Raw genomic sequence first — 22,340 nt, 5'->3', positions numbered from 1 at the left:
CTTGATTCTCTCTCAGTAGATTTCATGCATCCGATAACTATCAAGACCTTTCCAGATGAACCAATAGCCATCATTACACTAATTCGGTTATCATTAAGAGAGAGTCAAAGGTTTTAAAAGGATACATCATATATTTACATATCCAACAACAATTCAAGAAACACCCATCAATCACAAGATGGGAAATGAATCCAGCGACTATCAAAATCGAAAGTTGCTACCGAGCTTACAAGAGGGTAATCACTATAAAGAGCAGGAGAGCGGCAACGAAGGAGTACTTGAGAGCAGCGAGGAGGATGGCGGTGGAGATAACGAAGATCTGGAAGAGGACTTGGACGCTCGCCCACGTGAGGAGGCCCGTCAATCCAACGGCCACCAAGTTCTCGGGATCCGGATTAAGGAGATCTCGCCACCTGAACTCGAACGGCGTCTTTTGATCCTCCTTCAAGTCTCGTCCATTGTCGCCATTGTCTTCTCGCTTAAGCCGATTGCTCGCTGCGAATACCGCGAAACTTCTTCCAGACCTAGGGTTTCGGATGGGGGTAGTAAGGGAAAGGGAAGAGGGCAATCTGGAATTATTGAAAATTACGGGGAGAGAGTTGGAAATTGCAGAGGTATGTAAGGAAGGAGCTGCCGAGATTGCCCCTGTAGCCATTGCAGGGCTTCGAGCTCGAGCGAGACGGAAGGGAAGGAGCGGATTGGTGACGACGATGGTTGCTACCTGAAACTCAGGGCCACGCAGTCTCGTCCTGCACCCAAATGTGCGGATCCAAGAGGGATTAGATCCGCATCCGACCCGGACCGATGTCATTTTGGATTTAGGACCCTACGTGTTAGAAATTTTATGATTAATACCCTAATCTTTGCGGATTTTATAACATTTCCTTAAATTTTCCCTTAAACTTTTAAAATAACTTTGCCTTAAATAGAGTTAGAAAAAATAAACTTCAACAACGTTTTTCTTAAACAAAGCATTTTCGTAATATTTGGTTAATGCGGATTAGGGTTAGAAGACTAGCAACTCCATTTATGGAGTTAAATAATTATAGTTCAAGTTGGAGCAATTAGTTAAAGTAAACGATCAGTGTATTAAAATAGATAGTTGCTTTATTCTTTTATTTACTTTAGGGTTGAGAGAACTGAGAACTCTGTGTGATCGCAGCTAAATTGATGGTCCGAAATTTGTATTATTAATAATAGACTAATATAATAAAATTTTGAGTCAACTCTAAGCTAAAGTTGACTTGCTCGCTCAATTATTTTTATTAATATTATATAAAAATATATATTTATATTATTAGATTTTTAATCTAAAGATAGGTTTGGTTTGAAAAAATATCTAATTTCATGCTTAAACTCGCCTCCGCTTGACTTTAACTTAAAAAATAGTACTAATGTCATTAAAAAAACATTAGTAATTTGAAAAAAACAGTACTAAATTTAATCAATTTGTACTTTTAGAAAAACAGTGGAGAATACTAACGTCACGAGGGAGGATACTTGCCATGGTCAAGCCTAGGAAGTACTAATGCCATGAAGGAGGAGGATACTTAGCCATTAGTGATGGTGGTATTTAATTAGTGTAAACATGATTGTCCTTGTGACTGCTCGTACTGTTTAGCTACATGGTCCACAATAGAAGATAGTGGATGAATTGCTGCCTAGTTCCTACTTTTTCTTCTTTTTTTTTAATCAGCAAATGATTTGTTTAAAATTTTAGATTTATTGTACTTAGACTTCATCAACTATTATCTTTTATTACACACATCTTCTTCTTTATTCCTTGTTTGCACTTTGACTCATTCAATCATTTAGAATTTCTTAAACTCTCTTTCTATTAGTTGTCCGTTGGTAAAAAGATATTACATAGCTGCTGCGTGATCAAATTAAATATTATGAATACCATTTTAATTAATAATGTGCAAAAAAAAAAAGAGTATATAGTTTTTTTATACTAAATTAATTTATATATTTATGATTAAAATAAAACTATTAAAATTTTCATCCAAAGATGAAGCTCGCACAAATATTATTTCAAATATAATAAATGTTACAACTACCGATTCTTTTCGGTAAGTTTATCTAATAAATATAATTAGGGCAATTAGGTAGAATTATAAGAGATTAATTTTAAAAAAAATATATATTTAAGTTATTATTTTTTAAAATTAACCTCGTAATAAATTATTCTCAATAATTCCAGCATGATTCACACTTGATAGGGTAGGTGACAGTAGGTTCACCGATAGAATTGCACTCCAGACATCTGTTCCTAAATTATTTCTCTTGGAATATTTTACAGCTCAATATGTATATAATCCAAGAACGTGAACCATGATATATTACAGAAGTTACATGGACCAATTTGCCCCTCTGTCATCACTCAAAAGAGTAATCAGAGAAAAGAAAAAAGATAATGCCAAAAGAAAACTTTTCCTCCTACGACCAATTCTGCTACCTACCCAGGAGCAGGGCACGGGGGATGGAGAATATTTTTTTGACTTACTTAATCTCGATTTAATTTACCAACTAATCCTACAATTAGCAGACCTAAACATATCACAGCAACTAAATCCATCACCTAATTAATCACTACTCCATAGCTTCCAGTCTACATGGGACTCGCTGCTATCCCAGTCTACACCTTTTACCATAGCCGGCGGAGTCAATAACAATCCCACTGCCATGTCTTGTATCAACCCGTGCATGTTAAAGATCGCCTCCTCATCAACAAACACGGGCGGCGGCGGCGGCGGCGGCGGTGATACTGAAGGTTGTGGTAGTGGTGGTGGTGGTGGCAGCGGTAGTGATGATGATGATGATGATGATGATGATGATGACGGTTCAGAAGGCCGGTACATTTCCGCGGCCCTAGCGGCGGTGTACCGGATGTTTTCTGGAGATGTAGAGATTGGCCGCGGAAGAACGTGCGCGGAGTCAGGGAAATTGAGCGGCGCCGACTTGCCCCGGAGGGCGATCGCCGCCACGTCGTGTGCGCGAGCCGCCATCTCGGGGGTCGGGTACGTCCCGAGCCAGATGCGCGTCTTCTTGTGCGGCTCGCGCACCTCGCACACCCACCGGCGCCCCCCGTTCCGGGCCCGCACCCCGTGGTACACGGGGTGCCGCGTCTCGCGGAACTTCTTCCGCCCCGCCTTCCGCTTCGGGGTCGGGGCGGGCGGGCGCGAGGAAGAGCAAGACGAGGGCGGATGGAGCTCGTCGGCCGAGGAAGAGTTAGAGGAGGATGACGAGGAGGAGGAGGAGGAGGAGGAGGAGGAGGAGGATGAGTCCTGGAGGTCCATTTCTTTCGGATGTTGGTTGGATTACGAATTGTGAGCTAATTAAGCTGAGAAGCGAGAAGAGAGAGGAGAGGAGAGGAGTGAGCCGTTGAAATGAGGAGGAGGTTTGAATTGAAAGAGGTGAGACCGGGAAATGGAAGAGTATTTAACTAAGCCGAGCGGAGAGTATAAAGTCGGGCCCGTCGAAACCCACGCGAGCCGCAAGCGAACTGGTGGGGCTGTGTGAACTGTGATCAGCCCAATCAGGTGCAAATTTGGCAACGTGATTATTTCCAGGCGAAGGAAAAGGGACACGTTTTGCGTTCGGAAGGCATGGGGAAAGGATGGGATTTGAGGGGGGGGGGGGGGGGGTCCCCAAGTGTCAGCCGCCGACACGTGGCATAATGGTAGGGGCTAGTCTGCCTCGTTCTCACTCTTTTGCTGAGAGTGTGTAATGTAACTTGGATGTACGCCTAAAGCCTTAAAAGGCGAAAAGATGAAAAACATGAGTCCAATAGTTACTCTCGGTGGGGCCCACTCTGTCAGTCTTTCTTACTGGATAATTTATCTGTTGTTATTATTCTCCTTTGATGAGACAACTTTGCAATCATCTCTTTTGAAAACTTAGATGCAATGATGTTACTACAGTACGTATGCTAGGTAAGATTGGAGCCCATTATCATGCGTAAGCTCACGGGTTAAATGCCGATCCTCATTTTCTTATGGAGATATGGACCTGTGTGTTTGAAAGATGTATGATTATGTCCTTTTAATCTTAGGCTCCAGTTATATTTTCCCTTTTATTTATTTTTTTAATAAATTAATGTCTTATGCCTTTTTATTTTAAGAAATGTAACAGTGTATACTATCACATTACACCATTATACCACTGTAATAATACTTTTATCTAATTACCACTCTAAAATTTACAAATACCACAATTGCACTCAAATCTAATTAATCACAATTAAACCTAACTGCGGTCGGCTAATATTATGGTACAAGAAAGAAGAACTAAATGTACTTCTAATGTAGAAAACAAATTTGGTTCAAAGTTTTACAAATATAAATGGGAAACAGTAATAATTCATCGGTGTAGAGCTGAGACTATTTAAGATCTGAAAGAGTGGAATAATTCAGTGGACGAAAAGTATTATCTGCTCTACTGTACTCTAAAGGGACCCATCACGATGTGCTAAGGCCTAAGGGTAATGGAGAATAAGTAGTACGTCGTACAGAAACACCAGCAGTTCCGCGTCCAGAAAGGGTTGAAGACGACATGGATTTGTAAGTTGTCTGAGTGTTTTGCATCCGTCTGAGAGAGGTGCAGACGGTCCACTAACAAACAAAGCTGGGATATTTTCTTATTCTAAATTCCTCGTGTTAGGAAGCAGGGAAAGAGAAATGAACGATCTGTGTTGTGGCGGCCTGGCCCAGCTACAAAAAAAAACAAGACAAAACACAACACAACACAACACAAAAAGTCCCAGGAAAAGATTCAGATGTCTATTACGTGTGAGACTAGACGGACAGAACGATAGTAAGTGCAGCTGCACTTACTGTCAAAGTAATAATAATAATAATAATAATAAAGAGCGGCTTTGGTTATTATTTTTGTTCTCTCTCTCTCTCCTCCTCTTGGCTTGATTGGGAGAGATGCCAACGGAGTCCCCAACAAGAGTTAGGAGCTAGAGCACGGCCTCTCTTTCTTCCTCAGATCTTACGTTCACTCAGAGGAGAAGAGAGGAGAGGAGAGGAGAGGAGGGAGGTAGAAGGGTGGTTGAGCTTTTTGCCTCTTTCAAGTTCGTTCGGGGGCATCGGCAGTGCGTGCTAGGGTTAGGGGAGGTCACGTTAGGGTCGGATATTTGATAATTTTTATGTACCCGTTAAGCTTAATATTAGGCTTTATTTGTTGTAATGTGTATTTTACCTAAGTTATAGGAATTTGTTTAAAGTATCTGTCGCCCTACCTCTAAGGTTTAATAACTTTTCATTTGATTTTAATCTTTCTCTAAGAGTATTTTTAACCGGGCTCCAAATTTGAGGAGCCTGACTCTATTTAATTTTAGACTTTTAAAATTTCAACTTTGCCTTATATATATTTAATTCAATAATTTTAATTTCATCTTTATCCTTTATTAAATAATCTAGTTAATTAAATTGAGTATGTAATTAATTTTATTAATTAGTTTTTAACAAAAATAGTATCGTTAGAAATGTCTCATCGAGATATTTAAAATAAGTACAATATTAAATTATTTTTAAGTTAATTTAAATTTAAAATTTTAAAATTATATAATAAGTATTTTTTAATTTAAAATTGATGTGTCCTAAAATTTTTCAGATAATGAAATATGTCTGGTATAAAATACATCAAACATGAAATACATTAGACATGAAAGACAAAATTATTTTTCAATATAAATACTAAATATTAAAATACATAAAATATGAAATATGTCTGGCATAAAATACATCAAACATGAAATACAATAGACATGAAAGACAAATCAAATATGAAATACATCAAATAAAATTTACATTTAAAAATATATCCCTTTATTCTAGTGTATATGTCATAAGTGTTTAATCAGTGCATTGGCTTCCGACTAGAGGTTTAGTAGAATCAAGGAAGAGGAGGTGTACATAGTCAAAGAAGAGGAGGTTCGTCAGAAGATTAATACAGAGAAGGTGGATACAATCAAGAAAGATGAGGTGGCTATAAAACCGGTGGTTATAGAGATGACTTATCAGACTATTAAATATTTATCGTTTCTATTATTAAACGTTAATTTATGCTTATCTTATGTAATGTAATTTTAATATTTTTAGTAAAGACGTGTAATACTTATTTTGATGTTTATTTCGTGTGATGTAATTTCAATACGTTTAATTAAAAAATTAATAATTTAAAATTACTTTTGAAACTATTGAATATTAGTCTTATTTTAAAGATCTCGATGAGAGTTTTCCAATCATATTTTTTATTAAAAACAATAATGCTAAAATAACCTATTAAGTGATTTAAAATAAATAATATAAATATCTAATGCACTAGGCTCTTAGCTATATATTTGGAGCAAATACAGAGCACTCGGTTGGAGATGCTCTAATACTTCTCATATATATTACGCTTTCTCTAATACTGCAAATCTCTATATTTGGAGTCTGCTACGATCGCCAACTCATGAATTTAGAGTCGAGCTCCAAATCACTATTTATTTTCTGGAATGCCAATTTTGACCTTTAAAGATTAAGCCCAGTATCTTTTATTATATAATTTAATTACTTAAACTAAGTGTATAATTAATTTCACTAATCAACTTTCGATATTATATATTTTAGATGCTTCAGAAAACTTATCAAATCCTTTACAAATTTGTCTATAATCAGTGTCGTCAACATTGACCAGTATTTGATTAAATATGATTTCCGGGACTAGCCTTTCTAAGCCGACCTATATTTGGTTAAAACCCCTTCTTTTCAAATCTAAACTCCTTAGGATCGATTACAAAAGGTTGAAGTCAATTCTGAAAATGATAGTACCCACTACTATCTTTGATCGAGTCTTGTGCATAAGATGTGAGAAATCTATATCTCTTCTCTACGACGAAAAAAATAAAGTAATATTTTAAATTTAGATATAACCATAAAAGAGTAAAGTTGAAGTAAATTTAGCCTACCTATGTGGAGGTAAAATATAGATATACCTCAATGCTTTCATCCTCCAAAAATGTAATGTGGAAGTTTGAAACATGGTTCACAGTTTAAGGTCAAAAGCATCACTAAGCCTTGTGAAACTAATAATTTCCCTTTTATCTGGAGACCAATCGATATGAATTTGGTCTTCTCTTTCTTTTTAGCCTCCAGCTACTCTCGTCTGGTACGTATTGTTCCCACTTAAGCTTCGGCGTCGTTTTTGGTGAGTTGCGTGTGTATTAAAAACATATATATATATATATATTCTTCTCTGTCTGTCTGTCTGTCTCTCTCTCTCTCTCTGTGTGTGTGTGTGTGTGTGTGTGTGTGTGTGTGTGTGTGTGTGTGTGTGTGTGTGTGTGTGTGTGTGTGTGTGTGTGTGTGTGTGTGTGTGTGTGTGTGTGTGTGTGTCACATTCCACAATTGAATTTAGTCAATTCTAAGGGAAGACTACCAGTTATGAAATTGAATGCATTTATGCATGTCTATATTTGGAGTGCAACTGCGTTGAACGTAAGTAGTAGTTAGACAATTGATTGAGTCGTATTGACTGATCTGGTCTCCAGACATCGACTGCTCTAAACAATTCTTAAGCAGTTAAGCTAACATTCCATAAACTTTGTTTATATATAAAATATATATCATTATGCAACTCTGCCGTTTTGATTATACTATGTATTCAGGGAGAGTTTATAATGGCTTAGTGATACAATATAAAGTGATTTTTTGTTGGAAGCTAGTAAATGTTTTTAAATCATTATGGGGTGAATACAGCTAACTTTTAATGAAAAAAATGATAGTTATAACTTAATCAAAAGTGTAGAAGGTATAACGATACAAAATAAAGTTTGAAGAGTAAAGTGTGATTTTGGTCCAAAGAATAGGAGGCTAAAATATATTTGTATATGCTATGTTTTAGGATAAATTATATTTTACACACTGTGGTCTGAGCCAATTCATCCGATGAAACTTAACATGAAAGTGTGAATCATGGCTCCTAGTTTAAGGCAAAAGCATCATTTATCCTTGTGAAACTAATAATTTCCCTTTAATTTGGACGGCAATATGAATTTTACATTCGGTCATTTCTAAAAGTAGAATTCAAATTGAAGACATTTGTTGATTCCTATTGACTGGTCCAGAGTTCCACAACTCTTAAAAATGGTTCATGATTCATTTGGATCTTGAGTTCTAGTTATCCCCCCACCTGTTCTTTTGCAGCTCCAACTCACAGAAACAGTAATAAATTCAATTAATCATTTGCATTTATTCTAAATCGCCACTATAGTCTTCACCTGTTACTCCAGTTTACCATTTCTTTTCTTTTTTTTCGTTTGAGAAACGATTGAGGACCACATTCTAGGCACTGTTAGCACCGAACACAGAACAAATGGTAACAGTAGACCAGCTAATTTTTCCAGAAGCACCCTTAATGGCATCAGGAAATAATCACAAAGATCCGATAGCCGACTGTTCTTTAGCAGCCCCACCACTCAAAACTCTCAGAAGCAGTGATAAATTCAATGAATTATTTGTTCTTGTAAATCACCACTATATAGTCTTCACCTGCTACTCCAGTTTACTTTGTCTTTCCTTTTGTTTGAGAAAGGATTGAGGACTAAACCTACATTCTAGGCACTGTTATTGAACAATTTCCTTAATCCATATCTCTTCAGACTAACAGCAACCTTCTCAACAATGTGTTTATCATCAATCGCTACGCACTCTGTGATTCAATGAATGCAACACCTATCTGTCTCTATCTATTGGAAGGACTATAATGCACCTGGATGTTTCATGTGAATAATACAATCAACATCACAGTTCTGATCGCACTACATGAACAAAAGACATGCTGAAGAACAGTGGCATTGTAAAATAAATCCATGGCTGGCAGTATGTATGTAAGTGAATGGCTGTACAATATTCAAATATTTAGATGCCACCATGTGATCACTTGAATTACTCTTGCACACTAAGTTATCCAAGAATCATTCAAGCCATCACACTTGAATTACCCAAAGAAGAAGAAGAAGAAGATGATGATGATGATGAACTCTGTATGGTGGTTGTATCAAAAAAATGTATACATAGAGGATGATCATGATTAATGAAATAAGAGATCAGGGCCTGAATAGCACTAGTCATCAACAGATGCGCTGTAGATCAGTAGTATTGGCTGATAATACTTACGGATAAGAATTATATAAGCCAACATTATATATTGAAATAAGTTGTCTATCAAGAATATAGTCATCTGGTAAGATGGCCAAAATGCACGCAACAAAAGGAACCATCCCTATATCAGTAATAGATAATTGAGCTTAAACAATGAAATAGTATATATAATCATTACACTATGTAATTTACACCAAACCATTTAAATAATAACACCCATAAATTTCATCATTTCATGCATAGAAAAACTAAAGGTTTGCCAAAATATGCATGGCATATACAATGTGCTGTTTTCGCATGATAAACCAGGGGTTTATACTTTGCGCCTCAAGGCATTTAACTCAAACGATTCTAATAATTAATCATATCTTGACTTAAAACTGACCAAAAAAAAATGTAGTATCCAAGAGTAATAAGAAGGAAGCCAGACCAAAACTCTACACTGCTCTTCCAACATGACTTAAGGTCACTTTGCAGATAAGCAGCTAAATGGACTAATTTACAGATGCTAGAGCAAGAATCATGCACAATATGAGGAGTCCATGTTTCTAATATGCTGCTGTTGATCTGAAAAACAAGAATTCTGCTTCTTCTTCAGTCGAAGAATTCTTTTCCGATGCCCTCGGCCTTGTTTGTGTTGTTCCCACTCATGTGCCCCTCGTAATATCCGATTACCACAAGCCTATTATACAACAGCAAGGTAGATGAAGAAAAGGTCAGATAATGCATTTCTAAAAACCTTTCGTTGTACCATATTGGGCCTTTTGTTTCATAAAGTTTAGCGGATCATATCAGTCTCAAAAGGTGGTCCTCTATAGGCTCAGCTTGAGTCCGCATAGCAAGAAAAAGCAAATGATCTAATATGAGATATCAGACAGAAATATAAAACATGCTAACTTATGCACAATGCAAGGAAAAACATGCAATGTAAGTAATCGGGGCAGTAAAAGTATTCCAGTTGCCTGTGGAACCTTTGAACAAAGGCACCGATAGAGTTGATAGCACACAGTAGTATTTCAAAGTTCCATGCCATTTTTCACTCAATTTTGGTAAAGAATGTGATGTTCATTTCTAGGTGGCCTATGCATTTTGACCTTAGGTAGGTATTCAGGAACATAAATGGTCATATCATGATACACATCACCTGAGCTTTCAACAACGAAGTCCTTTCCGATGTCAGCCAGAAACAGAAAAGATCATTTCAAAGAGTCTGACTACATCAGTTCCTACTATTAGGTTCAGCTACAGATGTCATTTTCCCTCCATTAAAATCTATTTAGTGTAAGATTCTTTGTAAAGTTAAATACAAAATTTAAGATATCAAACTCACCTCACAGACATATTGAGCCCATAAGTCCCTTGAAACCAGCCCCTTGCTCGGGACATCACCAAGTGCTTTTCCGGATGTTGAAGAACTTGAACTCTGAAGTAGGAAAGATTTGACAAGAGCAACACAAGGTTCCACAACTTTGCTCTGCCATAAATCTCCTGTCTCACCTAGCAAAGCAAATGGTTCATTCAGATCAGAAAAATGACAAATTCTCATATCAGATAAAATTGGTTAACAAAGAGCCAAAAGATATTGCAGTCATACAAAAGAATGCTTCTGTTGCATTGAGACAGTGCAAGTCCCATCCGAAATCCTCCCTTAATCGATTAAGTCTTCGTCTCTGAACATGAAATTAATTGTCAAGTAACTTTAACAGATGCATGTTCTAGCAAAATCAAACATTTTATTAATTCGAGTTGTTATGAATTACGATGCCCATAAAGGCAGTCACCAAAGGGGAAGAGAGTCCTTACTTGCCGTCGGACAAGCTTGCGTGTGTTGGCTTTTAGCTTGTCAATGGCTTCATCTAATAAAATCTTCACCTTATCATCACTGCACTTCAAAATATCTGAATAAAGGAGTCCTGAATCCATCTTGTCCTCTTTATTGGATAAGAATTTTCTAAATAACTCATCAAATTCACGGACACCGATAGCCTGCCGCAAACCTCGAGTATAAACTGCATTTAAATTGTATATATCACCCACTTCATTCAGCAGACCGGCACCAATCATGCAGTCAACCCTTTGATCAACATATTTATCCAGCACAGGAATGGCAGCATCCAACCATATGAAGCAACAATTATATCTGAAATTATTTGGTCGACCCCAATTCTGCCCTGCCACAAGAGAGAGATTATACTCAGAAAGCAGCATGTAAGATATTTAATAAGAAAAGAGGTTCCTAACACCATCAACACAATTTCCTTACATCTGCGGCTTCTCCTCGGAAAAGATTACTAGGAAGGGAACCAGAGTTTGCGTACAAGCTAAGATAGCGATTTATCTGCAGAAACACAACATTTATAGTTAGAAAGAAAAGGAACTATAAAATCTTAGAGAGAGAAAAAAAAAAGTCCATATTTTTTCTCTCGACACAGAACTACAAGAACCACCTTTGAAGAATTCTCTCAAGTTGAATTGCTTACTTTTCTATGGTCGTTTGGGTGGATTCTGTTTGCAGCAACTGGGTCGATCTTCTTAAGATGTTCATAGCCGCTAGCGACATCAATATCAGAAAGGTCTGATCAACATACACAGCACAAATATTCAGACTGAAAAATAACTACCACCAAAGATAAATACACATTTAGCTCACCTACTGGAGCAGCCATGGAGCAGTCCTGCAACTCGTCTAGCACATCATCTATAAGGTATGGGCTTACAAGAGCCTATTACAAACAATGGCATCAACTAATAATATCAAATATTGAGCTAAGATAACAAGACTATATGCTATAATTGGTTAAAATCAAAGACGTCAACCTGGATATAGTAATTTGTACCACCAACAATAACTGGAAGGCCATCCCGCGACAATATATCATCTATAATCTGATAATTAATTAATAACGCATCAACCGAAAGCCCAATTGTAAAAGAAGACTAAGAAATATCTCAACTCGACTTACTGGAATGGCGAGATCGCGGAAATCCTTGGAAGTGAACTCCACCGACGCATCAATTGTGCCTAGGAGATGATGCGGAACACCTAGGAAAACCGATCGGATTCAAAACTTTACCCTAAATTATTGACCACGAACTTGTGATAGAAAAAAAAAAAGATGGATTGGAAGATACCGTTGCGTTCGGAGAAGGGAACCTTGTTGGTCAGGACGTCGAGGCCGCGGTATACCTGCATGGAGTCTGCGTTGACGACCTCGACGCCGGCGAAGTGGGAGGCGAGGTCGATCGCCAGCCGCGACTTACCGGAACCAGTTGCTCCCATCACCACCACCACCTTCTTCTCCGGCACCGTCCTCGGCTCTACTTCTCCATAAAAACTAGGGCTAGGGTTTGGGTTCTCCGCCGGAGCGGCGACGGCGGGGTCTCTATTCCCCTCCGCCATCTCTTTTGCCCGCTCGAGGAGTGTCGTTCGGAAGAGAGCAGGGTTTTCAATCGGGTCGGATTAAGCGGGATTTTATCACAGCTCACGAGCCAATCCGACCCGTTAAAATAAACGGGTTCAAATCTTACACACAAATACGACCCGTTTATCCATGGCTAACCCGTATAAAACTCGTTTACTATCTATATTATGCCCCTATTACCTTTAATGCCTCAAAAACACCCTATGATTACTTTTATTAATAGATGTAAAATGACCTAAATACCCTTAAGGAAGACTATTAAAATAAAGATAAAATTATCATGGTAATCAATATTTAAGGTTAAATTAGGAGTCTTTTAGGTATTTTTATTCTTTATTTTCTTTTAGGTGAAAAACGCAGGCCTGAATATGATAAACATTTATATGGAAAAGAAAAATGTAGAATGTTTTGACAAATTTTCCTATTACTTTTTTAATATATTTATAAATGTTTTTTAATAATTTCTTTCTAATATTTTATCAAATATATGTGTACATGCTCTTGAAGTAGTTCTCAGGATTGGACAAATTAGATTCAACTTTATTTTAGATCAAACTGCTGCTACAACTCATTGCTAGATGCAAGTTTCACAAAACAAAAGAAAAATCTAATCATTCAATGGAGTGAAAAATTCTGAATCTGCTGAACTGTTGCTTTACTTTCTACATTTTGTTTCAACTCAGTTACAGCTGAGTTGAATTCTTTTCCTACATAAATCATCATGATGCTTTCAGTAAAACCAAACCAAGACAAAGCAAACAAGCATCTGAAATCAGAACAAGAAGCACAATAAATGAGTTCATCAAATAAACAATATGCAGTCTTTGCTCGCCGTCGAAACCGGATTAACTTAGCGAAGAGCTTCTATTGTTTTGCTCAACTCTTCCAGCTTCTTCATCCTCAGTTTCTCGCTTTCACTGACAAGCTGCTTAGAAATCAAGTGTTCAGTAATCGAATTATTACTTTTGGTTTGAGATTCACATTATAATTGTGCTTTATTGATTGAAGCTTTAGCGGAAGGCAAAGCAATAACAAGTACTCACCTCCATTAACTTGTTGACTAGTTGAGCTTTCTCCTTGTTCTTCTCATTGAATGCCTCAAGAGCTTCCCTGTATTCCTTCTCCTTCATATTGAACAAATCATGTCTCATGGTTATGCATAATATTAATGAATTAATGAATAGAAGTGACATCAATATATAATCTTGTGCTTTCACCTTCTTTAGGCAGCTTTGTCCGAGAGGCTTCAGATCGCGGTTAACAGCATCGATCTTCTTTCGTATCGCAGCAACTTCCTTCCTTTTTGGATCAGCCATTGCTTCAAGTTCCTATCAGCATTTCAAATATGCATGAACAATTTATACCACAAGAAACAATTCCAATGGAATCATAGAAACTTTTGCCATATACAATACTAACATACAGCAAAAACTCGCAATTCTAAATTTCTACTTACCTCTCGAACGCGTGCCAACCGCTTGGTTTCCTCTTCAACCCTGCCTATTTGTGCGAAAACTTTTTCTCTGACCTCCATCTTCTTTCTCTCAATCTGTTCTTCCTTAGCTTGAAATGTAGACAGTGCTGACCTTGGCGTATCATCCTCTTCTCTATCATCAATTGATGGGCTTTTCCTGTAGCTATTCCCCGAGCTCTTGATTCGTAGAACTTGCTGCTGCTCCTGGTTCTCCAATGTTTGCATCTGATTCTCCATGCCTGTCTCTCACAATGCTCACCTCTGGAAAATCTTATTAATTTCCTATTCCCTCCTTTCCACACTTTATATAGGACTGCTTCACTTTCACTTGCAAAATAGGTAGTTTCTAAGACAGCAACCTTCTAAAGCAGCAATGTTTCTGAATGGCTGTATCCCATAAACATAACATCATCTTTGTGCATGTGTAACAGGGCCAACAAAGGACATTCATTAGATTAAAAGGCAGAGCTGTTGCATTGCAATGCACAAGCTCATGATTTGGTAAGATGGCAACATCATTTGTTGGTATAGGATATATTTATTCTTATCCTTATTAAATGGCTCAAACATGAAATAAATGGTTACATATATATATATGTAATGCTTCTCTTGATTAGATGAAGTTTATCTGGATGACTTAAAATGGTGACTTCTCTTTGCAAGTTGAAAGAGAAGACTTGGTAGATACTGCTTTCCACTAGGAGAAAGGGTGCTTTCAAATGTAAGACTAGGAGTGGAGTAGAAACAAAGGTGGCTCATGTCCTTAGCTGGGGGGGGGGAAAAAGAGAAGAGCCTTAGGAGGCAAGACAGCAGAGGATGCAATGTATGAACCACCAGTGATAACTTACAGCTGGCTTTACTGCAGAGAATCATATCACTCTCCTCTTTTACTTTCTCTCAGTTTGCCTTCTTCCCTTCAATATAAATAAACACCAGTAGTCCTTTATATTGCCAACTTTGTAACTATATTTGCTTCTCTTGCATTGTTCTTCTATCCCCTTGCTCATCAAGTACTAATAGATTGAAACTTCTTTTTGGGTTTTACTGCTAAATGCTATAATGTATGTGATGATTTTTTTTTTACCATTTTACCACTATTTTATTATACTATTTACTAGAATACTAAAGTTATTGTTAATTTAGGTTAACTTTCTTTAGGATAATAAAATATTTTCTCTAAAATTAATTCTCTTTTAAGTTATATATGCTAGCGTGCCGCCTGTACAGCTCTACGGCAGCAACTATAGAATTTTAGAGTCCGTTTGGTTTGAGTTCAAGGAGGATTCATGGACTGATTCAATGACTTCTAACGTGATTTGGTAATCAAACATTTTTTTTTACTTAACTAAGTTTACTCTTAAAAATATCGAGACTAAGAAATAAAATCAACTAATCAAATTCGAAACTTAGTCTTAAAACAGACAAGACCTTATAAATAATTTTAAAACTATGTTAGAATGGTTATATATACTTTTTGTGCCAAATATATTAATAGTCCTGATTGCTTTCAAAACAAGGAGCAAATGAGAGCAAGCAAGAGTTTGGTGCAAGTGGGTGTAGCTATGAGTATTTATATATTAGAATTATCCCATACTCATGTTAGTTGTCCCAAATCTATAATTAGTGTTCAGTGGTGTTACCTTGATTTGGATTAGGTCCACATAAACTTGAGCAGCATCTCTCTCTAAATACCTTTATTTATATGTAAAACAACAGTGATGGGATAAGCTACTAGTGTTAAATTATTTATGATACACTAACACAAGACAAGATAATAATAATAATAATAAATATATATAAACTCTTCTTGCTTGCCCTTCCATAGAAGTAGACCATGTATCTATAATTTTTTTCATTAATCTAATCGACTAGTTAAATAGGTTTGATTATATTTCAACAAAGCTAAGTGAATCAAATTCCTTTTTCTTTCATTCACAAAACATTTTACATTGTTTGCTAAGCTATCTACAATCTAATCTAACACAATTCCTCCTTTGGGATTTTAAAGTTATAGCATTGAGTATATACGTATATGATTCTAAATTTGATATTTACTTATTATATAATAAGGGTATATACATAAATAAATAAGTTGCGAAGGGGCTACATGCAGAATATCATCATATCATCACCACCGGTGATTGACTTAAGGGGTGTGAGTTATAGTGAGATTTCTAGTTCGTTAAGGGCTTTTGTGAAAGAAAAATAAAATAAACTAGTGTGCTATACTATTCCTGAAGCCTCGTCATCGTCTCGCGTTGTGACTTGTCGAGCCGAGAGAGACGAAAACCAACACGGAGAGGTTACGATCGATCACCCATGGCGGCGTCTTCCGTTTTTCCTTCTTCATCTATCCATCGCAAACTTCATTCCAAGGTCAGGATCTGATATCTTTAATCGACTCACGTTCAAGTATGGAATCCCCTCTTTCTTCGCTAGGGTTAGGATATTCTCCAGCACGTTCTAGGGTTCTTTGATCTTTGTTGATATTCTAATTCTTTTTGCTGCTGTCATCTTTGTGTATCTTCCCCGCTTAAGTTTTACATTCTATTAGCTCTTCCTCTAATCCGGTGCGGCGTTGTCGTTCTCCGCCGCCACACGAAGTTCTTGTCTGTGTAGCTCGAATCTAATATATTAATAGATATTAAAGCAAAGAGCGATTCGATGCAAAGCCGAAGATCTGGAGGAAGAGAAGGAAGAGGAGGGAGCAATAGATATCTGTCCCCGAATCCTCGGGCGACAGCCATAGGCAAGATGAAGGAGCATCATGCTGATGATTGGCATCACAAGCCATTTGCTCGTCGCTCGCGCCCCAGCGTGAGCCCTCCAATGAGGGGCAGGCCCCTTAGGTCTTCCGCCCGGCGGAATGCATCCATTGAGCGGAGGGAATACGCGCCATGGAGTGCTGAATTTGGAAAGCATGCTGATATCAACCGAGATCATGGTTATAAGCACCAGGCACGGAGCCAGCCTTTTTTGTTCGAAGACCAGGGCTACGACCCCCTACCTGACTATATGCTGCCTGACTACCCTTCCGACTTGAATCAAAAGCTAAAGCCTTCCCGACCAATCATGGACAAAGATTTCCTTTATCAGGGCAATGGCTCGTCAACGGGGTTGCAGGGGCAGAGCTTGAGGATCCAGAAATCCGTGTACTTGGATGATGGGCCTGATAGATCTTTCTTCTCACGGCCCACAGAGACTGCTGCGCCAAAACCTGGGAACATTGTAGGTGGAAGTCGTTATCAAGAACGTGGGAGGGAGAACATATACTCCTCTAGAGGTGCTCCTTTTCCTGAAATAAGTGGTACTTCGTCATCCACTTTTGCAAAGGATGACGAGCTGCACCTGTATGGCGATCAACTTCACCAGCCATCTGATGCTTTTGCTAGGGACAATCCTGGCGACTTTTCTGATGATCATATTGACAGGACTTGGTATGGTCACATGCGGCTTTCTGACAGCATGAGAGGGCTTCCTTCAAGTCAATCACCTATTGATGAGCCAAGAAACTACCCTATGCAGGAGCTCACTCGAAGAGGGAGGGAGGATCGCGGATCTCTTGCCTCAGATGACATATATAAAAAGAATTCATGGTGTCCGAGGGATGACTATAGAGATGCACTAGGTCCATCATTCACATACCTCCCAAATGACATGGCTGACAGAGTGGGCTCTTCTCAAAGAGTAGCAAACAAGAGCAGCTTCTTGGATTCTCACCATTCTTTACGTAGAGATGCAACCCTCAGATATGATGAAATGAAGGGTGTTCATGAGGATTATGCTGGTGGTTCTGGAACTAGGCTCCATGGATTGACATTGAAGAGTCATGAGATACCACCTGCTGAAGAAAATCATGATTTAGTGAGATATGCTTCCTTTATGGCTTATAGAGAAAGACCCAAGAATCCTATGTTTCCTAATCGGCATATGGACATATCCCAGCAGAATGTGAGCCCTCGACGAGAGGAATCACATTTTGAGGATATGGATACATACAACTTATCATCTGAAAGGATGGTTAGGAAAAGATATCTTATGGATGATGATAATGAGTATGCAGTTAATTCAAGAATTATCGATCATACTGGTTTTAGAAGGATTATGTCGGCAGCTGATAGTGATGATATATGGCTCAAGGACGACAACAAAGGCCATTTACCTTCTAAGAAATTGGCCTTTGGGCGTCCTTCACATAAAATGACCTCTCATAAGATATCTCAAGGTGATGCTTGGTCGCTACCTAGAGATAATTCGGCACATGAAGAAAGTGGATGTACTAGAAACATAAAGAAGAGGTTGAAGCCGAGCCCTTTGGAATTTTCTAAGTCATTTACTTCAGAGAGAAATGAATTGTTCAGGCCCTACAAAATTTGGAAGAGGACTCTGAAAGGTCAGTACACTGGTTGGAAGACAAACAACTGTGGAGATGTTCCTGATGATACACCCCTTTCTATAAGTGAAGATCCACCTGAAGGTTCAGAAGAGTATAAGAAGCAGGTTCATAAGGCTTTTCTTAGGTTCTCGAAGCTGTTGAATGAGAGCACTTTTCAGCAAAAAAGATATCGTGAACCAGGAAAAGGAACTCTACTTTGCTGTGTATGTGGCAGGTCTGTCTTCATTTGTGATATCAATCTGGAAGCTAAATGGTTGCTCCTCTATTTTGATTCAGACTTACTTGCTTGACATTTCATGAATTGCTTCCAGCCTTAAGTTTCATCAACATCTGAGGATGCCTTTTGCTCCATCATGTGAGAAGTTATGACGTTTCTCCATTTAGATAAGGATCGTATCCTTACAATTTGCTTGAGTTTAGTTTTAGTTGCAGGGAAGTCGCTAAAATTGTGTTTTGCTAATGGACCGAGAGGGACTATTACATTCGAATAATCAGATGTGATTTTCAAAATTTATGAGTTGCCCATCATACATGCCTTAAAATACGCCGGTAAGCATATAGTTATTCAAATAATAAAGTATTGTTCCAGAGTTGTGGGCTCTACCAATTGTGACTGCCATTGGTTTAAGGTTCATCTATGAAGGACTTATTACTTGATTGGACTACAAGACGATGGGTTTGTGGAGTTGAGGCTGAAAAGCACTGCAACATATGCATATCTTGGCAGCCATTTTCTTAGTAATTCTTCTACTCATGTGGGGTCTTACCATGAATAATATTGCTTAGAATGGTAAGCTTGTGTGCTGCTGAGTGGTGGCAGTGGTCAATTCGTAGCTGCAGCTGGTGCATGATCGTATCAGACTAAGTTAGGGCTTGATTATGCAACGACAATAGGAAGTTTGTGAAATAAATGTGCATTCTGAGGGAAATCAATATTGCAGAATAGAAAATTGCTTGCTGATTCTCCAAGAGAATCATAGAAGCCACATTTATCACTTGAACAGCTAATAGTTTTTGTGGAACATATGGTTTGCTAAGTATTATGGTTTTGAAGGCAACAAATGCTATTCTGCAGTATCATTTTGTGGTCTTAAGTAGCCAGTTATATCTTAGAAGCTGCCAAGTTGATATGCTTCAAATTGGACATGTTAAATATTATTTAGATAATAGTGGACTCTGATCTTATTTTTATTCTAGGGATTATTTGTTGATCTTTGATTGGAACTTTGATTTCCCACTGTTTGTATCTTCTCTTTTCATGTTCAAAATGTCTGCCATAGTTTTATATTCACATTCAGGTAGGCAGTCATTCTGTCTATGATGTGATAAATTCTTCCTAGTAACTGCAATAAGGTTGCTTCTGCTTCCATAGATTGGAACCTTGATTTTGAAACTATTGTTGCTAAATTAGTAACAAAATTATCCTTGGTGACCCATATTAAGTTTTCTTAACTTATTTATTTTTTTCAAGCTAGTCAGCCATGAAGTTGTTCCATTTCTGTATGTTCAGTTTCTCACCTTTTCTTTTGAGTTCATATCTTCCTGAAGCCTTTCATACATGAGTTATATTCTTGTTACTATCCATCTCTTCTTTCACAGGCTTTCTTCTCAGTATCCAGTTCACGATCCAAGCTGTCTTTTATTCACTTTTTGAACCATATTTTATGCTTAAATTTATTTTACTTTGGTCCATCACTTCATTGTTGCATCAGGCGATCTTACAACAATTTTTTTTCCTAATTATAAGGTGCTCATTTTTATAATTGATGCATCAAACGCTTATTTCGTTTATGCTTTCATTTACTGCTTGACAAACTATTAAATTTGCGTTTATATTGCTTTCTTCACAATGAAAAAAAAACCCTTCTAGAATACTTGAATAATTGGTCGTTTGGTTTTTTTTTGTCCCCTTTGTCAGCCATTCAAAGGAGTTTACAGACATCCACAGCTTAATCACTCACAGTTACCATTCTCGTAAGGTTGGTGTAAAAACAGATCATTTAGGGCTTCACAAAGCTCTCTGCGTTCTTATGGGTTGGAACTGGCTTGTGGCTCCTGACAATTCCAAGGCCTATCAGTCCAGTCCAGTTGCAGAAGCAAATTTTCTGAAAGAAGACCTTATTCTCTGGCCTCCACTTGTCATTTTACATAACAGCTCCATTGAGAAAAAGGTTACTAAAAATGAAGCAAGGATTGTGACAAATGAAGGCATTGAAGAGATACTTACAGGTTAGTTTTTAAAAGGATAACTCTTGCCTCATTCCCACTTTTGAACATTTTGGCATGGCTGTAAGTAGAACAAACTGGCCCCTTTGAGAGTTGGATGATGCTTAGTTTTGGGACAGGATCTTACAGGAACAAATCAGTTTTGTGATCACTTCAATGCTGAGATGCCAAAGGAATTGATATTTAAATTCTTATGTGATATTGGGCATTTCAATTTTTCTTCTGCTTGCTGAAATAACATTAATAACTAGATCAACCTGAATAAATTTTTCTTGAAGCCTCTTGGTATGTGATGTATCCAGCCTGTGGTACATTTGAGAAGAGTTGATATCAACTTTTCTCCAATTGGATGAAATTTTTGACATGTTCTTGAGTAAGTGAATGATGAATTTTATTCCGCCAGTCATTTTTGCTGTATTTTATTTTGGTCGGCTATAAATAGTTGGTAGTTGGTTATTGTTTTATTGTTAGATCTCTTCTTGTCAACTAATTGCAGCTTTCCTTTTACTGCTATTGATTTTTAATTGTCACAGTGCTGATTTTGTCTCTGTTAGTTGTTTTATGTTGATTAGCTTCATATTATGCCCTGTAAGGTTGTCTGGTATTAAATATATTAAAGTTTGCTTGTGCTTCATATTGGCCTTATAGTGTATAGGTTGAAAATTTATTAACATTTGCTAATATATGAAGTTTTTGCTGATAGTTGGATAGTTTTGGAAATTAGTAACTTAGTTTAGGCTGGTACTTTTCCAACTTTGAGAGGTTCTTAACACTTATCGTGAACTTTGATATATGAAGTCTTGCTCTGCAAGTACTTGTGCTGACTGTGTTACCTCTTCAACAACCTTTTCCTTCAAACTACATGACCGGTGAAATTCTTGCCTCTGGCTGGAGGAGTGAAAGCTCAAAGAACGAGTGTGATTTTGGTTGCCTTTTGTGTTTGATATTAGCAAGTTTGACCTGATTATATGTCCTTGTCTATGTTTTCATTTATTTTGCTTACTATTCTTTTTTCCTCAGATATTGGAATTGGATCAGGAAAGGCAAAGATCAGTTACGGAAAACCTGCTAATCAGAGCATGTTCCTAGTAAAGTTTATGCCAACTTTTTCTGGACTTCAAGAGGCAGAGAAGCTTCACAAGCATTTTGCTGACAGAAAGCGTGGAAAGCAAGAATTTCAGCAGATCAAAATTAGCAATGGAAAAATGGAGGCTCCTGTCAAAAAGGTTGAGGAGCTTCTGTATGGTTATATGGCATCTACAGAGGACATGCATAAGCTGGATGCAGAAACAAAGAAAAGATGCTTGGTCAAGAGCAAGAAGGATATTGAAGCTATTGCGGATGCACCACTAAATGCAGATTAATTCCAAGACTCAGTCATCTGGCTATGATTTGAATTGATGCTAAATTAGTCAGCCATATTTCCTTCTGTTGTCTCTCATCTTTTGTTGGCAGTTACTGAACACGTTAAGAAATCATTTTGTTATGACTGCTGCCGCGGCCACATTATAGAAAATTTCATACTTCTCATAGTCTGGTCTGATTGTTTCCTTTCTTTTACCACCTGTTCCATTAATAGTTGGTCGCAGGATTTTCTCGCATGATCTTTCCGTTGTTTCTAATTATTCTGGTTTTGAGATAAGAGTTATATTCCTTACTGCCAATCATGG

General features: G+C 37.5%; 5 protein-coding genes across 5 annotated transcripts; 1 reads left to right on the top strand and 4 right to left on the bottom strand.

The window, feature by feature from the left end:
- Window positions 1-56: 56 nt before the first annotated feature.
- Window positions 57-723, bottom strand: LOC140763183 (uncharacterized). Its single transcript, XM_073101267.1, has one exon. It carries the CDS (start codon window positions 653-655, stop codon window positions 227-229), a length of 429 nt encoding a protein of 142 aa, XP_072957368.1. The 5' UTR covers window positions 656-723; the 3' UTR covers window positions 57-226.
- A 1,554-nt stretch (window positions 724-2,277) lies between these two features.
- LOC140762100 (dehydration-responsive element-binding protein 1F-like) lies at window positions 2,278-3,415 on the bottom strand. Its single transcript, XM_073099722.1, has one exon. The coding sequence runs from the start codon at window positions 3,297-3,299 to the stop codon at window positions 2,586-2,588; it is 714 nt and encodes a 237-aa protein (XP_072955823.1). The 5' UTR covers window positions 3,300-3,415; the 3' UTR covers window positions 2,278-2,585.
- Window positions 3,416-9,464: 6,049 nt separating this feature from the next.
- LOC140759107 (tRNA dimethylallyltransferase 2) lies at window positions 9,465-12,607 on the bottom strand. Its single transcript, XM_073095612.1, has 10 exons — window positions 12,285-12,607; window positions 12,116-12,195; window positions 11,970-12,038; window positions 11,803-11,875; window positions 11,633-11,727; window positions 11,416-11,490; window positions 10,956-11,318; window positions 10,747-10,822; window positions 10,483-10,649; window positions 9,465-9,834 (listed from the first exon to the last, which is right to left on the bottom strand). Exons 1-10 carry the CDS (start codon window positions 12,550-12,552, stop codon window positions 9,673-9,675), a joined length of 1,428 nt encoding a protein of 475 aa, XP_072951713.1. The 5' UTR covers window positions 12,553-12,607; the 3' UTR covers window positions 9,465-9,672.
- Window positions 12,608-13,087: 480 nt separating this feature from the next.
- On the bottom strand, window positions 13,088-14,473 carry LOC140759623 (uncharacterized). Its single transcript, XM_073096270.1, has 4 exons — window positions 14,031-14,473; window positions 13,792-13,902; window positions 13,618-13,698; window positions 13,088-13,499 (listed from the first exon to the last, which is right to left on the bottom strand). The coding sequence occupies exons 1-4, from the start codon at window positions 14,283-14,285 to the stop codon at window positions 13,425-13,427; spliced, it is 522 nt and encodes a 173-aa protein (XP_072952371.1). The 5' UTR covers window positions 14,286-14,473; the 3' UTR covers window positions 13,088-13,424.
- A 1,790-nt stretch (window positions 14,474-16,263) lies between these two features.
- LOC140758822 (uncharacterized) lies at window positions 16,264-22,202 on the top strand. Its single transcript, XM_073095186.1, has 3 exons — window positions 16,264-18,658; window positions 20,363-20,673; window positions 21,691-22,202. The coding sequence occupies exons 1-3, from the start codon at window positions 16,713-16,715 to the stop codon at window positions 22,032-22,034; spliced, it is 2,601 nt and encodes an 866-aa protein (XP_072951287.1). The 5' UTR covers window positions 16,264-16,712; the 3' UTR covers window positions 22,035-22,202.
- Window positions 22,203-22,340: the final 138 nt, after the last annotated feature.

The sequence above is a fragment of the Typha angustifolia genome, chromosome 1 (assembly GCF_048772165.1).
Source record: "Typha angustifolia cultivar Huaian chromosome 1, ASM4877216v1, whole genome shotgun sequence".
Classification (NCBI taxonomy): Eukaryota; Viridiplantae; Streptophyta; class Magnoliopsida; order Poales; family Typhaceae; genus Typha; species Typha angustifolia.
Note: the sequence above shows the minus strand (reverse complement) of the source record. Positions and strands in the feature narration are given on the sequence as shown.